Here is a 17,677-nt window from a genome sequence, read left to right as displayed (position 1 = left end):
ATATTCATGAGCAAACATATGCTCTCTCTATAGTTCAGTATTGCATTTTCTTCCATTCTTACATTTCATTTGCCTGCTGTTAGAAGGGGATGATTAATGGGCACTCCATGAACAGCACTGCACACTAATAGAGGTTGGCCTCTCTCCTAAGTCTCCGACCTAATTGGACTAGAGAGCAAGCTCTAAAGTGACACCTCCACCACAGCCTGTCTAAGGGCTGATAATTTCAAGCTAACCAAGTCATGAAACCAAGGCATTAAAATGTACCTACAAACTCAAAAGATTTCTGAAATCACACTTAAGCCATATTTCTTTTTTTTCCTCTTCTGCAGATAAGACACACGCAGCAAGAGAATTAAATCACCCATACAGCTCTCAGTTACACTTACATTCACTTAACAGATGCCACGTTTAGCAGATTGATTAGGCTCATTATGACAGTGATTTCATTAGCTTAACGACTCATTCAGTTTACACTTGTTTTCCCTTTCTTTACCATACAATGTTCATATGTACAGTGCACTTCGGTACAGTCCAAAGCACCATGGAAACTCAGATTTCCTTTTGTTGCACAGCACACTACTCAAATTAACTCAATTGCCCTTAAATTTCAGGCAGTAATGTTGAGATAATGAGTCTGTCTGTTCTCTATCTTATTCCCTGCAAAACAATCATTCTTATGGGCCATTTTTATACTCTGTCCACGTAGATCTGAGGATCGCATGCAGCCAGCCTCACAATTGCTTCAGCGGATGGCTCTAGTGATGGCACCCGTTGGAGAACAACCATCCAAGCTGCTTAACAACTATCCAGCCATATTTTGAGAGTGAGAGACATTACTGTCCTCAGGCCAAAGAAATGCATAGTTGAAGCAATTCTCCACAAAGCAATACTTAAAACGCTAACTCAGGAAGGGAAATGCCTGCTGCTAAATGAGGGCACCTCAACTATCCTATACATATAGAGGGCACATGGGTAGCAGACAGGACTGTGACCTATAAGCCAGCTGACAGCAACATTGAAAGGAAAAGTCTCCAAAAATTCATGAAGGCTGTCGTGAGTTTTGGGACCCAATTTGATCTCCTGAGCTCAGTTGTGAGCAGTATCAAGCGCTTCAGCAGTAAGAGATTGGCACTGTAGGTGCCTGTCAACCCCACAAGGTTTGGACCTACATCTATTCGCCTGACTAGCAGGTGACCAGAGGGGAGGGCAGGTGGGGAGGCAGTTTTGTGGCCTCAAGTGAATGCTCAAGTGAATGCTCTGTTTGCATGGTCTGAGCTTGCCTAGGCACTGAGACTGTCAAGGCACTAACACAAAGAGGTGGCCTAGTTGATGAACATGAAATCATATTGGGTAGAGGACAATGGTTCAGGCATTCAGACAAAGAGAGGTTGTCACGCCCCTAGGTGTATGCTACATCAGGTACCTGGCACTTGAACAAACTGTGGAGTAGAAGTTAGGCTCTTCTCTTAGGGACTTGGCTCTTAGTGAGTTAAGAATGAAATTTTGGGGCACTATCAAATTTTAAGCATCAAAATCAAGCTTTAAGTTGCTGTCTTTGCCTCAGCACTGCTTTGGATCTTTGTCTGAGAGCTAGTAACTACTACAAGGAATCCTCCGCAGGTAATAGATTGTGTGTGCTGAAGGGCTTTGATGCAGGGAGGAAGTTTTGTCTGATCAAATATAGACATATATTTCTAAGTGAGTTGCCTGAGGCTCTATTTACATTCATGGGAGAGAAACTCAGATCTCCTGGGCACAATGTCATCCTACTACAGAATCAAAAAGAAGTCAGATGAATCATTCTGTAAACTGTGCCCTTATTTTTCTCCATTGACTGTAATGAGAGCCCATGTGAAGACTCTATACTGAGGGGTGTTGAAAGTCAAGCAAGATTATTTCTAACCAAAGTGGACCAGAAGTATTTTTCTTTTTTCCTTTTTTTTTTCTTTTTTTCTTTAGACTGATATCTGACTAACCATGAGATTTGTTACCTGTTTGCATGTAGTCACGCATTTAGCGTTGCACAGGTATTCAAGATCAACAACCAACAAATGAAGGTCATTGAACTCTGATCATTCTCACTACTGTTTGCATATTTACCTAATCCACGGAACCTGCCATATGTATCACGAATAGGTATAGCCTCTACTGGAAAAGTAGTATGGGTCTACTGACAAACAAGGAGAAGATCAGAACTGATAAACTATCTTCACAAACATCTATTCTAAGGCCTGCAGCCAATTAATCACCTGATCTGTACCCTGGACCACCCCCCAAATGCATCATATGCCAGCTTCTGATTTAAGGTTTGTTTTTGGTCATTTCAGGAAACACATATTCAATGGCCAATCCAAAAAAAAAAAACAGCTTTAAGGATTGAGTCAGAAAAGCAATCCCAAAAAATGCAGTGGGACACTGTCACACAAAGAATGAAACTGTTCACATTTTAACATCAGTACACACTGGCTGTTTTTTTCTGCTCTTTCACACAGTACCTGTTTGGATATGTTACATTAGGTGGTGCTCTCCCAGGGTAATTCTCATTAAGCCACCGATTTGCAAGTGCCTGCTGGATGTTTGGTCTCTTTGCAGGATCTGGCTCTAGCAGAGATCGTAGAAAGTTTACGGCCGCTGTGAAGAAATCAAGAAAAAACAAGAGCTATGTCATATGCTTTATGACTTAACACGGTAGTTGAGATGTTATGCTGTGTAGCCTGACCCCAGAATATACTAAAAATCAACTTTTTCCTTCTAGTATGCTCAAATGTCCTTGAGAAAAAGGAAAGCCTGATAAGAGATTAGTAACTAAAATAAACGAAGATTTATAGAGTCATAAAGGAGAGGAGAAAAAGAACTTTTTGTTTCAGAGCTTGTTTGAAGTTTCTGAGTATGCTAGTCAAAGTTTTTGTCTGAGGACAGGAGACTGGAGTGAGATTAGAGGGAAATCACTCATACTCTGTTTAGAGTAGAAAGAGAGTGACTGGGAGTGAGTGGAGGGGAGGGAAGGGACGAAGAGCTGGGAGGGAAGACATGGAGAATTGGGTTTTCTGCCCCCATTGACATGGGGAGAAATCCTGTTACAATTTCCATCTAAACTACAGTCAGTTGCAGGAGATTTTAGCAAAATTAAAAGAGTACAGTAAAATTAATGGTCTTTATTCTGTTTTCAAATACCATAGCTTCAACTTTCAATGACATTCCACGACACCTTGGGATTTTCTTACGACAGGCCTCAAAAGTAATTTTCCAATATTTGTAAACAATGTGCTTCTTATATGGTTATGGACAATGAAGTCAAGAGATTTGCTAAAAGACTCACAAGAAGTGAATATCTGAGCTGAAAATAAGCTCTATGTTAAATATTCCTGGTCTTTACTCCTTAAATTATCAAGGTTAGATTTAGTTTATTAGATACAAAACAATAAAGAGTTAACTATATCCTCTATCATTCTCTAAACAAAAGACAAAGAAACCTAATTCTGGGAAAACCAAAACCAGAATGAAACAGTCCAGTGGAGATGCTGAGTGCACCCTGAACAAAGTCAATGGCAAACAAAGGACACAAGTGATGGCTTCCAGCAGTTTTCTCCAACTCGTATGGATGGCATCTTAGAGGCTTTTTTCGACCTCATTCTGCAGTAGAGCTGCAGCTTCCCTCCCAGACTCTCTTGAGCGTGTCTTATCTACTTATTTCCAGACCTTGGAGAGACCTTGTATGGAGACCTTGGGCAGTAGCAGCACAGGACCACTGCTATGCTTTGCCTGAGGCTTGGTAGGGTTTCTGAGGACTGAAAAATTTAACCCTACTTCAAGTCTTTGGATTTAACAACAGTGTTTTAGATTAAATAGAGTCTTGTGTTATGTAAAAGTTTTGCCAGAACTGCCTTGCTGATTAGGTATATGAAATGCACTGCTCCTCTCACGGACAGAGCCTCTGCACAGACACAGCACCGCTGCCTTTTAAGAATAAAATTCTTTTCTATGAGACTTCTTCATGTTTGCCTGGTTGTCTACCCAAGCATTCTCAGGTCTCCAAGCCCACCCGCAACAAGGGACAGGCTGGATGGGCTGGTGTGCCAGAGCAGAGCAGCAGGAGAGGAAGGGAAGGTTTCTCATCAAATAAATCAAAGTTAGACGTGATAGGTGTTGACTCCTAGCAGCTTGGGTAACCTCTGTGTTCACCATCCTGCAACCATCAAACATCAGCCAGGGAAGGCCCTTAGAGGATATCTGTTTCAGTGCAGGCCTAGTGTTGAGAAGTTTATATTTGGAAGAGAGAGAGTTATGATTATGTATTTACCAGTTCAGCTAGGCACGAGCTCATTTTTTTTTCTAAGCTCTGTCTTCACAAATAGCTGATTTATGTGAGGTACTTCACTTTAAATCTTTCCCAACATTTTTGTTATTTTCCTATGACAGCAATATTGTGGAAACAGCAGGAAGAAACTACATCCAAGTTCATAAATCTCCTGGAAGCCGATGTTAGGACTGCTCCCTGCGTACCCTGAAAGCCGGCACGTCAACACATCTTGGGCGCAGACCCCTGTTATGGGAAACAATCGCCCCATTGTTCTGCCATTTGAGTTCCTCTCTTCCCAGTACTGCCCCGTTAGGAGCCGCATGCATCCCACGGGCTCAGAGCATGCTTCTCAGTGCAAAGCAATCCCTCCCCAAACCGACTGCCAACGCCCTCAGCCCCCAAATCAGCCAACGGCTCCTTAAAAACCTTGATTTTTTTTTCCCCCTTGTCAAAAGACAAAGTAAATGAGGTTTGTGAAGCATTACAAAGTGCAGCAGATTCAGAGCAGAGAAACTGATTCCAGAGAGGGGAGCCCTCCAGGGAGATTCCCTCACCAGCCAGTCCCAGGTGATGCAGTAGGGATTTTTAACAGCACCTTTGCTCACCTGAGCTGTTAGATGGTGTGAGGAAGACTGGGTCTTTTTCAGTTAGCCATGCAGCTGTAGGACAGCTAAATTAGTCCCCCAGGAAACAAACACGAAGATAATGAATCGATTTTTGGACCCACTGCATCTGAAGCCGCTTTTCATGCTGAACCAAGTAGCTTCATGAACAAAGGACACTGTGAATTATCCCTCCAAAGCTTCATTATGTGAGGGAATGTGAGGGCCTCATTTACAATGAACTCGAGGACAGCACTAATCTGATTAGCCAGTGACCTGCACTTGATGGAATTTTGTTTCCATGGTGTAACTTTGGGGCAAAGTTTGCTCTTTTGACAAATGACAGACCAGGACCATGAGAAAAACAACTCTCCCTTTAAACTTCCTTTAGCGTATTGAGTTCAGTAATGAACAGAAACACAGAGTGCTTCAGGTATGAACTACGAGACCTCTGCTACTTTCATTTGCTTTGACATGAACGAAACCAGCTTAGTGTCTTGTTTAGAGAATGCCATGCTTTGAGTGGGCCCTGGTTAAAATAGGTATACAGGTGCTGCTTACAAAACTGGCCAGAGAGAATGAAATAAGGTCATTTCACTTCACAAAGCCATAAGTAAGCTCAGAACTACAGATGTGGGCAGATGATTGCTTGCTGTTCTTAAGAATTTACACAGACCTCGGCTTGACAACACTGCCTCTTTACTCCTGACAGTGGTAACATCTAGCTGAGGTGCAGTAACTTCCCAGGACTGACTTGATCACTGGTTTGCAATTAATCTGTACTTCACAGAGGAAATACAAGTCATCAGATGATCCACATATTCCTGGAGTTTAAATGATCGACTTCTGAATGCTCGTAAAGAGTGACACTTCATTTCTGCTCCAAAAGCATGGAATACGTGGCAACATGTGCAGTAGTTAGTGTCTGATAGGCTTTAAAAAGGGAATCACAAGAAAGTAACATCAGTTGATGCTACCTTTTAGACTCTCAGCTATGAAAGACATGGGTTTCTGTAACAAAAAAAAGACATCAACCATGCAGAAAACTTATCAAGTAAAGGAGCTGAGGATCTAAAAAAACCCTTTTTTTAGAGAGATTCTTCTAATCTCCACAGCACTTCTCTGTTCCAAAAGGAAGACCATAAACACACAGAAGCAGTACATTGAGAAAAAAAATAATGTGTGCAAGGTGAATACCAACTTCCTTAACAACTGAACTCAGCTCACGTAAAATCAATAATCAGATAGCTGTGTTGTTTATGCAGCTTAATGAAAAACAGTTTCCTAAGTGGGAAAATCAAATACTAACCCCAAATTTTCCCTGTTGCTACACAGTTGCTTTGGGTGTCCATGGTCACACAAAACTGTAACTAATACAAATAAAATATACTCTTGTTTAGTGATAAGAATAGCTATTTTTACAACAAACCCTGCATTCAGTAGCTGTGAAATTAAATGTTGAAAGAGAACATAATGAACAAACAAAACAGACTACTGCAAAAAATCTCTTCTGCGATCTCTGTGAATTAACAGAAAAAGAAAACCTGAATTAAGAAAAAGATGCGTATACCTAAGGAGTTAACTAATGAAACAATTTTCAGGGCAGAGGAGAAGATTTTCTACCTACTGACCCAAAGCCTAGGTGTGTCAAGAACAAATGTCATCTTAAATCACAGCTTGCCATGTTGGTGAATGTGCAAGCCTGTTGACTTAAACCAAGAACCGATGCATGCCTTTTTCACAGTGAGTAAAGGTTAACATGTTTAAATCTATCCCATTAATTTTCCATCATCTCTGAAAGTTCAAGCTGCTGTTGTTCTCACAGGATAAACAAAATATTGTTGTCACAGGAGACCATATTGTTAGTGAGCCACAAATTCTACAAAGACATGACTTAGAAAATTTGATCTCCACGATAAAATTGTAGGATGACTGAAACAGTTAAATGAAACCTGTCAAAAATAATGTTATCTTTTTTGCTACACAAAGTCTGGTCTTCCACAGGCCTTTCATGGGTGATTCAGACTTTAACACAGGAGTTGTCCCCGTAAAGTCAGTGAAACCTCCCACGTAAAAAATGACTGTGGTTGAAATAAAATGATTGGGGAAACAGTACATTGTATCAAAGTGACTGTATAGTCATGATACAACAGATAGTTTTTGGTAAAAGTCTCACTGTGGGAGGTCCATTTGGTAAAATATTTGGCAAACTTGGCAAATCTTTACTACTATATCCAAGTCCCTGAATTCAAGAGTAACTTTGCAATTGATGTAGGATTTGGCTTCCAGATCAATACAATATGAAGCAGTCATCTGCTTTATACAGTATAATCCGTCTTTTAATTTACTCAGTGGGGCTTTAGAACATGTGCTAGAACATTAAAATAGCAATTTTGTGCAACTGAATCCTACAGGGGAGTCCTCAGAATGGAAATACCAAACACTCTAACTGCATCAAATACATGGCAAGACTTGAAGCATCCCAGCTCACTTGTAAAGCTACCACTTTACAACATGGCAGCAACATTAGCTGCTGGCAGAAAATACGTACTTAATACAGATGCTGAGCAAATGAGAAACAACGTACACCACTTGCTTCACAGATAAACCATGTGAGAAAATCCTTAACTATCTACTTCTTCTACATGCCGGGAAATCTGTCCTTGGAGAATTCATCTTGCGACACAACTTTCAAAGTTTTTTTTCTTACACCCCATGGCAATGGTTTGCCATTATTAGTGATCTAAGTGAAAGTGTATGATCTTTCAAATTTTTCGTATTTGCAGTATTTTAAACCTATTGAATGTCCCTTGCAAACTGTCTGCAGATAAGAACAGAAGCTCTCCATGAGCATCAAATTTAGCATACAAAAATAAAACCTAAGTACAAAACATAGTTTGTTCCAAATGCTGACACAGTCTTGCTATAAGCTGAAACATGATTCTGTTGCCTAGTGACATGGCTTTGAAGAAGGAATTAATATTTCTAATATTAATGCAATGACAATTTTGCATTTTCTGAACACACGAAGGTTATCACAGGCTACTGCCCCAAAATAACTTTCTGAGTGCATGTCATTATTCCATAATGAATGTGAGGTCATTCAAGGTAGCTTATCACTCAACCTTAATCATGATAATGCCCAGGAACGTGTTATTCCAAAATAATGAGTTCATGCATCCATACCCTACACTAAAATCATCCGACCACGCAAAACTGACCAGCTATTTTCTGAAAGCAATTTCACAGATTTTCACAGATTTGTTCCTCTTATATTCAGTACAACTTGGCACTTCTCCAGCTTACATACAAAAGTCAAAACAAAAGGAGTTATACTACACCAACACCCGCAGATCTTTTGGAGAACAAAATGAAAAAGAACATTTTTCACGATTAGTGTGCCATGCTGGTAGCATGACTCACAATCAAGAATTCAATGCAATGGTTCCAACCAACTGGATCTGAATAGGTCCAAGCATATTCCTTTGATTACCTGTAGAGAGCTGGGTGGGAAAAGGGTTCATTTCTTTGTCCACCATTTTCTGGTATAAAGCTCTCAAGCTGAATGGCTCCACAGTAAAAGGTAATGTTCCAGTCAACATCGCATACATGTTTACCCCACTAAAAGAAAACATACAATAAAAGAAACCAAAATGATCAGGAACAAGGAAAAACTTAGTTTGAGGTTTTAGTGACTGTACTTTGTTTTAAATGCCTAACAACTACTAAACAGGATGGAAAATGTTCTCCTTCTGTTGCACACAATGATTTGGGCAAGAGTTTACAGAGGTTTGCTCATGGAGGGTCGCACAATGTGTAAGACATAAGCTGGGAGTCACAGAACCGAGTCCAGCTGTTAGGCAAGTTCTCAGCTAAATGCCAGTCCACAATTATGTCTCTCCTCAGGCTGCATAAATACTTAAAGTGCTTTCAGGAGCCTTATACCGCTGCTGCCCTGGGTGTGGTGTGACTGCCCATGTCCATGGGTACATCGCAAGTCCTGGCTTGATACCGAAAGGCTTCCACTGGCCTCTGGTGCAGCACAAAGATCAGGTGTGAACAATTAAATTTTTCATAGCAGAAAACTTATTGCTTATTTTTACCCAACAGAGTCAGTGATGAAAAGTGGGTTGGGTACTCTTGTTCTTCTCTCCCACAAAAGGACTTTAAATTCAAGTGAGTGGAATTCCTTCCTTTTGGGAATTTGTTTCCCCAGTCTGCTGAATAAACGTATGTGAACAGAAAGAATCTAAACCATTGTGCTATTACGAACCATGATCACAGCAAGCATTTGTTCAGCTACAAGGAAGGGTAGGGTTAACTGTATTTTTCTTTCTTACATAAAAAAAAAAAAGCAGGATATTATTACTGGAGAAGTTTAAATGGTTTACAGGAATGACTGTGCTCTGTTTGTCTGCATTCCAGTCCCAGTAAGAGTGCCTGCATTCCTCAGGGCTGATAATCTCCCCCTTGATGTGGAGGGATGGCCCACTGCTGGAGTGAGAAGTGAAGTAGCCATGTGATGGGTGAGGTGCAGGTCTCCTGGAGCACAGACTGCAGATCAAGAGTATTATGGTGTCACAGGGTGCTGACCAGATCAGCCTGAGAGATGAAGTTGACGCAGGTCCTGGTCTCACATGTAAACTATGGCCAACCTTTCTTAGCAGTAGTAGCACTTATACAGCACTTTCAGAGTATTCCAAATACTTCAACTAGGGAACCACTATAATCTATTACTTCATTTAAATTGATTTGTGTTTTACTATCCCCAGTTCACTGGTGAGGGAAAATATTCAGATCCTAATACAAGAGCTAAAACTCAACTAATCTCACCTAATTCCTCTCTGGGAGAGACAATAACTGACACCATGGCCATGGCCAACAGTAGGGTAGTGGGAATTACACAGTCTAAAAAAGTACCGCAGATAAATTCATTGACTCCTGAACACCTTTATAGCTTTCTCTATCTCTGGCACAGGTAATTTTTGCCTCTTCTTTTGCCTGAATGTTACTAAGTGCTCAGGCTCATACAATTTCTGGCCATGTCTTCTTCCCTTTTAACTACTATGCTTTCAAAGGGATGACCTGACTAGATTTCACATTTCCTGCTAGATGTGACTGTGGATAATGCATGGAGACCATGTGAAAGTTTGAAGATCCTTTGGGGAAAACAGAACACAATGTTGGTCCTCTTGTGCCAGAGCCACATTTTCTACTGTGCCTCAAAGTCATTGATGAAGCTGTACTTTACTGCAGCTTTGCCATGCTATGTGTTCTACCAATCTACGTACAGCTCTACTTCAAATCAAAATATGGGTGCAATTTAGTTCACAGAGTCATGCTAATTAAACAGATTTTCTTGCTTATTTCTCATTTGAGCAATGGGTAATGATGACAAGTAACAACAATTATAAGCTAGAGAAGTAACTCACATGGACCAAACGTCTATTTTGGGCCCGTATTTTTTCCTTGCCAGAAGTTCAGGGGCTGCATATGCTGGGCTCCCACACTGGGTGCTGAATGGATCAGAATAACCCAAGATGCCTGCACAGTTGCTCAGTCCAAAGTCTGTGAAAAGCATAGAGACAGAGTTATGAAAGAGATAGATACAGTAAAAAAGCGCTAAAACAGCAAGGAAAAAAGCACTTTTTTTTTTTTTCAAAAGCTAAGCAACGAACTGTCTAAGAAAAAATCATTCACATGAAAAATTTTTACAATTTGTGCTAAATAAAAAGAGATTTCAACAAGCAATAAAAATCATCGTAGAACACACGTGATCATCAGTTTCACAGACAAAGCAATTATGTTTCACTGGGAACTGGATGGCAGCAACTGGAGCTGAGTTTGCCTCATGCCCTCACCGCATGATGGGCATGGGGCAGAAAGCAGCCTCGGGTTGTCATGGGTTCCGTACTGGTACTAAGAGGCCAAGCGTTGCTTCTTCATTTTTTTCCTTTAAATCTGTTAAAGGAGCCATCAGATTTACGGCAGGGAGGTTGCTTTCTTGCGACTACTGTGGTGATTCACAAACACATGGGGTTGCAGAGTCGGCGTTTCAGCTCTGAAGCAACACAAGGGAGATCTTGGAGCAAGAAGGGGAATGTGTTGATTTGGCTCTCCCTCCCCCTCTTCTGTCTTGAATTATTGTATTTCTGGCCCCTGGGTGTATCTGATGTTCTCTGCTGGCAGTAATAGCAAGAGACTGGCAAAGGCTGGCATCATGAACCGATCAGGAACAAGACGCAGTCTCTCCGCACCAGAGGAGGCTGCAGTTTCACAAGTGCTCTCAGCCAACCCAAGCCCAGGCTGGCGCCAAGAAGGGAGCTCTCCCAACCTCCTTCGTCTGCTCCAGCACTGGTATGGCTGCAGGGTGAGCTGTGTTTAAGAAAGGATCTTAAAAATTAAACCACTCAGCAAGGAAAGAGATTTGCAGAGAGCAGCTGTGGAACGGGCCTGCAGCTCGGTCACGCCAGCCGCAGAAGAGGCTGGGGGCAATGTGCTGGCAGGGGTGTGCAAGCCCACTCTGTCTAGTGGTAGCCCACAATTATGAAACTACAGCCTCGGAGATGACAAGGGAAGGTGAGGAGAGGTTGCAGAGGGTCTTGAGAGAAGGCAGCAACTTGACATGATAAAGGGGAAGAAGTGAGGCAAACTGGCAAGGAAGGGGAGGATGCAGGCAAAGCTGACAAGCTGGGAAGTCTGCCTTTGCAGCAGGGCATCATATCCAGGAGCAGAGGATCTACAGAGGTCACAATAAAAGATGTTCACGTTTATTAATAGCCTCCCATTGATGACAGCTTCAACAGAAATACTGGTATTAAGAACACTGACATCTGTTCATCTCCTTTTTCATTCATCCTCTCTTCTTAAAAATTCCCCAAATGTAGGTGTGTTTAAAATGAAAAGTGTCTTATACATAAACAATGCAGTCCGGAGAAGCAGACCACTGAATCCTGTTCCTAGAGACTCGTGTCTTTTATCCACGTGTCTCATAAAACAGCCTTCTGTGTGTGCTACCCACCTGCCCAGCTGGGCTAAAAGCATTACATCTTGGAGGCCAAATATAACAGGCTACTGCTGAGCCCATGCCACCCTCCACAGTCACTGGTTAGAGTCTCTCTCCCTTATCTGCCTACATATTTGCATGAGACTTGAAGTAACGACCTGTCAGCCTGTCCTTTAGGATTCACCCTATGCCAAATGTGGCTAAAATTAGACAAGAGTCCCTCAAGATATTAAAAGCACCCTGCTGGGGTGTTCACATAAGCCTTGTTCCCTTATGAAACTGGGCTAAAAATGAATAATGTTTACCAAAAAAAAAAAGTACAAAAATGACTATGTGGGTTGGAGTGTCCAAATGACTGCAGAGTGCTTGCTGCTTGCCTGGCTGGCTCTCTGTGAGGGAGGCAAGCCCAGCATCACCACATTTAAACAGCCAAAGAGGCTCAGAGGGGTTTGTTGGAGAGCACTGTAAAAACTGTAGGGAGGATCAAGGCAATTTCCTTGCCTCTGATGGAAAACAATTGTCTCTGGACACTGCTTAATCATCTCTGCTAGATATGTATTATCCCTGGGGCTTATACAAATACTTCTGAGGATCCATTTACTTAATTAATTTATTTATTATCTACGGCCTGAGATGGGTTATGTCAGCTGTAAAATACTTTTTAAAACTAGAAATAATACCTCTGCAGGGTATTACTCATGGTCTTTACCCTACTGTGACATAACACCTCAAAATTACTTGACTGTAACATAATGCTTCACACTCAAAATAAATAATGGCTATATTCTGACCCAGTATAAACCAGCATCTGTTTATCATTATCAACGGAGGTATCCTCCAGTGAAAGTTTTCGCTATCTTATTTACTTAAACTATAAACATCTCATTGACTTTTTCTCAGCTCATTCATTACAACCAGGCTGGTATACTTTTCTTTTTCTTTTTTTTTTTTTTTTTTTTTGCTAGTTCCTGTTGAAATTAAAAATGCCTGCAAATGCCTGCATACTGGGGACGGGGATTTTATTGCAAAAGAAATGGAAATATTGTTATGAATAGTGTGGCAGCACATCGTGATCGCAGGGTCATTTGTAGTAAGGATGCGTTTTTATCTTGGTAAGAATGGTATTACCACCAGCATTGATAATTTTACTGCCATTCCTGTCTCTTTCTTGGGCTTTTTTCAATAAGCCTAGCTAATTACAGAATTCAGATCAAAGGCCACACTTGGTTTTCCAGAGTAAATATTATGACATAGGAGCTCCACCACCCCCACTCTTCATACTATCGAAGTATCGCATTGCACTACTACTTTTCAACGCCTCCAGGAAATCAACATTAAGCTATGGATACATGGCTATCTCTGAAGCTGTGACAGTTGGATTATGGAAAAAGGTATTTAAGAGCACAAGCCTTAGAATAAAGTGAGAGATCATGGACAAGGTTGACCTTTGTCTGCAGAAGCAGAGCTTCACAGACCTCAGTAGAGCTACTTATGGGCAGGGTCCTTTAGGTGCTGTAGGTCCTTGAGCAGAGTGCCAAGGACTTTGCATGGTCTGTGAGTGGCCTTTTGTGGCATCTTTATCAGACACCTACCACCATGGGCTTGTAGATAAAGGGAAGTGAATTACTTCCAGCATTGCTGATCCTGATGTTCCTTGATTTGAGACTTACCAAGCAGCTAGCAGCAAGTCCACTTAACACAGCAAATGGAATTTTTCTAATAATACTATCTAAGCACATATTCTAAACCATCTTATCACGTAGCTAAAAAGAGTAACAAAAAGCAAGGTGTCAGCAGCTGTGTGAAGAAAGGGATTCAAGGGATTCGTCTCTCACTGAAATGCATGAGCGAGCAGGGACTGTCAGTGTCACTTTATGCTACATTTTTCATCTTTCATTCATCTCTTCTGTTTCCCTTGTGTGTGTGGTTTTTTTTTCCTATTTTTTATATTACACAGCTATTACAAGAGCAACATTTTCAGTAGATACTGGAGTGTTTGCTGCTGCACAAAACCTGGAGACTAAGCTGCTACTGCAAAGCAGTTAATGTCATCTGGTTTTGTAGCTCAAAGTCTCTTCTTGAAAGCATGACAAGCAGCACATAATTCCTCTAAACATACTCTTCTCTAGTGAAGAACCTTCCTGGGCAGCACTACATGACAACACAATTGATTCATCGCATTTCTAGAAAGATAGACTACATAAAATATTTTACTGAATGTGGAACAAGATGAGTGAGGGAACAGGCATGGAGGAGGAACAGGAGTAAATTATCAGGTCTATTACACCAGGCACAGACATGTGCTGGAACATTTCCCTTGCATGAGTTGTGCAGAAGCAGGACACGGGACAGCCAGCTTGTGTGAAACATGGGAAAACAAATCCTAACTGTTTGGGGTTGTTTAATAAAATAGTGGCTTCTCTGGAAAATTAGATCAGAGGTTTTCCTTTGGGAATGGGAGGAGATGAAACAATTGACTTAAGCTGACTGTTGATAAAACACAAGTGTTTGAGCAGACTGTGACTTTAAAACTGTTTTTACTTACAGTGAAATTATTACTAATAAAGCAACCTTTATTTTTTTATAACATACCCAGTTGGACGGTGCAATTTAATTGCTTTGTTTTAAGATACATACTGTGTACAATCTGCCTTGTTCAAAACATCAGGCTGCAGACCTGAGGACAATTTATCTCAGCTAGCTAGGCTACGGAAGATCTGTCTCTTTCTCTATACGTCCCACACCACCCACTGTGAGGAGACCTTTCTATGCAACTGAAGCAAACAAAACTGCAGGAACAGCTCTGAAGTTATTTTTTGGCATGTAAGTTTTAATTGTACACACATCATCTGATTAGATCTGGTTTTGGATGTCAAGTTCACATACTGTTGTGTAATCAAACACCCAATAACAGGAAAGCTATAGAAATTCTTTAAATCTATCAGATGTTCATATAGCACTGTTGCAAACCATCTGGTCTCACTTATCTGCTAAATCAAGATAATGGGTGGTATCCATCATTACTGATGAATGATTCATGGTAACATATCAGTATCCTCTGACCCGTAACTGAGGTAATGCAGCATTCTCTTTTGCTTTTATTTTCCCAGAGACATTTGATTCACTACAGAGTAATGACTAGAAGTCATGGTAGTTCTTCTAGAGACCAAATTCCCTGAGTAATTTTTGAGTATTTCAAATTTCATTAACCATGCTCTTCTTGCTTGTTTCAAGATGTATGTGCTTTATACATTACAAAGACTGTCCATTTGACCTGAATGCTAAGTGTTTTTCATCACTTTTCAGGTGATGAAACTTTTCAAAGACAGCCAGTCAAGTGTTTAATTTGTCTGCAGCCACAGACACTGCTTTGGCAAAAGTGTAGGCATAGAAATAAATATTTATTTTTTATTTTTTTTATTTTTTTAGTGAAGGGCATATTTTCTTTTCAGTGCACACATTAACGTTAATGGCAGTTACACAACGGCAGTGAGAGACTATAACCACAGATGATTAATCTAAAACGTCTGCATAACTTGAATGAATTGAGCACTGCATACAACTGACACCTGAATACAATCAAGTCTCTATTGTTGATCTTTTTTATATCTTTTAACAGCCCTCTAAAACAATTTCTTATCAGGTTCTGGAAGCAAACTTAACAAATATAAATAAAGGACCAAATTTTGCTAGATGCTAAAAATGCATGCAACTCCCACCAACTTCAGCGGAAGCATATGCATATGGGGGCAGAATCCAACTCAGGAAATGCAAAATTATAAAGATAATAAAATAAGTTACTTCTGCGGTGTCAGTTCTCTAATTCTTTACAAAGTACCTGATTTAAATAGGAAAGCCGCTTGTTAGAAGATGAAGGATTATGCCCATACCCAGTTAAAGCTGAATTATTTGGAACATTTTTTCACAAGATGCTGTCAGGAACAGCTTGATTGCTATCTATACTCTCCCAGCCCCTCTTTGCAGCAACATTAGCAGTTGTCACATGGAGGATTATGAAGTCTTAAAATTCTCTTTATAAAACTACCAATTTTAATTACTGGAATTGCCGAACTAGTTTCATACCAATAAGCTTGATATTGTTGTCTTCATCTAGCAACAGATTTTCTATCTTCAAGTCTCTGAAAGAAACAAAATATTTTGAGTGAGCCTCTGAAATAATGAAGCAACTTCCCATCACTCTCATCAGTTCATTTACAAAATTCATATATATAATAACGGGTATTATGAAAGCAGCGCACACAGTTCCACATTCAAAGCAGAAAGCCCCATGCACTGTCTCCTCTCCGTAATTACCAGTACTTTCACATACAGGTTCACACCAACTCTTCATGCACAGAAAGAATTTACAAACATTTGTCAGTAAATCCTGTAATTAATCAGATTCTTTGAATTTCTCGTGTACTTATAAGCCTGCAGAAACCTTGTACATGGGAAACATTTCAAATATGTTTTTGAATTGGAGGTCATTTTCTCATTACTCTTCATAACCAAAGTCACTTCACTGGATGTAGCTGGAGAATAAACTGCAGAGATTTGAGGAGCCAAATGTCTCTTCTCTGATATTGTCTACAGTTCTGAGGACCACAATCAGTCTCCCCATGGGGATGAGACATCCAAACACTTTACAGAGGTGGTCAACACTAGAAAGCTAGTATAAGGATGAAATATAATACAAGGAATAAATTTTTCACAGTGAGGGTGTTGAGGTACAGGAACAAGTTGCCCAGAGAAGCTATGGATGCCCCATCTCTGGAGGTGTTCAAGGTCAAGCTGGATGGGTCTTTGGGCAACCTGGTCTGGTGGGAGGTGTCCCTGCCCATGGCAGGGGGTTGGAACTGGATGGTCTAAATGAACTAGATGGCCCCTTCCAAACCAAACCATTTCATGATTCTAAGATTCTCATGTGCTAGAGTTGAAAACTGAGGCTGAGGGATTGAAATGGTTTGCCTAATGCCATCCAGTATGTTAGTACGAAAGCTGAGAGAAGTCCTCACACAAGTTTTCTGAGTGCCACTTCAGTGCTTTCTCCACCATTCTACTCTGCTTGACCTCCCCAGAACCACTTCACAGACTAGGGCCCAGACCAGTTTGGGGGGAGAGAAGATAAAATGAAAACAGCTATCAAGCAACCAGTCTGCTGACATGTATTTGTGAGCACTCCGTTCACATTACATGTGTTCTTTCATCATTTACGAATGTGGTTGTGCATTTCTAAACCATGTTCTACATAAGCAAAATATCACAAAGATTATTTTCCCTAAAAATAAAACAGTGAATGAATAAACAAATAAATAAATGGTTCAAGTACAGTATAAGCATTAAGTATAATATGAAAAATCATTTAGGTTGCTACACAACTTCCACACAACTTCTAGGAATTGCTTGTGTCTTTCTTACAAGAATTTTTTCCACAGTCCAGACATAAAATATTTCTATTAGCATGCCAGGATATCAATAGCTCAGACTGCCAGTGGTGTTTCTCTCAGTACACTTCGGAAAAAAATGGATAATAAAGCCATCAGCTATAATTATGGGAAGTCAGTGACATCCACGTTATTTTGCCTTTGTAAGGAAGAGGGAGTAATGAAGAATGCCTCTATTGCAGATGAAGATATACGCTTAATAAAATAAGACAAGTAAACCAACCAAACTAAACAAAGCACTTTCACAAGAAAGGATCTGGGAAATAAAAATAACTGTGACCAACTCCAAGCCTTTTTTTTTTTTTTTAAATGTTCCTCTCCC

The 17,677-nt window shown here is 40.5% G+C and overlaps 1 protein-coding gene across 3 annotated transcripts in view; it reads right to left on the bottom strand.

Annotated features, from left to right (window-relative positions):
- Positions 1 to 17,677, bottom strand: part of HUNK (hormonally up-regulated Neu-associated kinase) — a 57,001-nt gene that overhangs the window by 13,551 nt on the left and 25,773 nt on the right. For all 3 annotated transcript variants that reach the window (XM_027449202.3, XM_027449203.3, XM_072026377.1), the window contains exons 3-6: positions 15,995 to 16,050; positions 10,338 to 10,473; positions 8,399 to 8,526; positions 2,499 to 2,634 (exon numbers count right to left, since the gene is read on the bottom strand). In XM_027449202.3, coding sequence (XP_027305003.3) covers positions 2,499 to 2,634; positions 8,399 to 8,526; positions 10,338 to 10,473; positions 15,995 to 16,050 — 456 coding nt within the window. The remainder of the gene's footprint in view (positions 1 to 2,498; positions 2,635 to 8,398; positions 8,527 to 10,337; positions 10,474 to 15,994; positions 16,051 to 17,677) is intronic.

This window comes from Anas platyrhynchos, chromosome 1, assembly GCF_047663525.1.
Source record: "Anas platyrhynchos isolate ZD024472 breed Pekin duck chromosome 1, IASCAAS_PekinDuck_T2T, whole genome shotgun sequence".
NCBI classification, from domain to species: Eukaryota; Metazoa; Chordata; class Aves; order Anseriformes; family Anatidae; genus Anas; species Anas platyrhynchos.
Note: the sequence above shows the minus strand (reverse complement) of the source record. Positions and strands in the feature narration are given on the sequence as shown.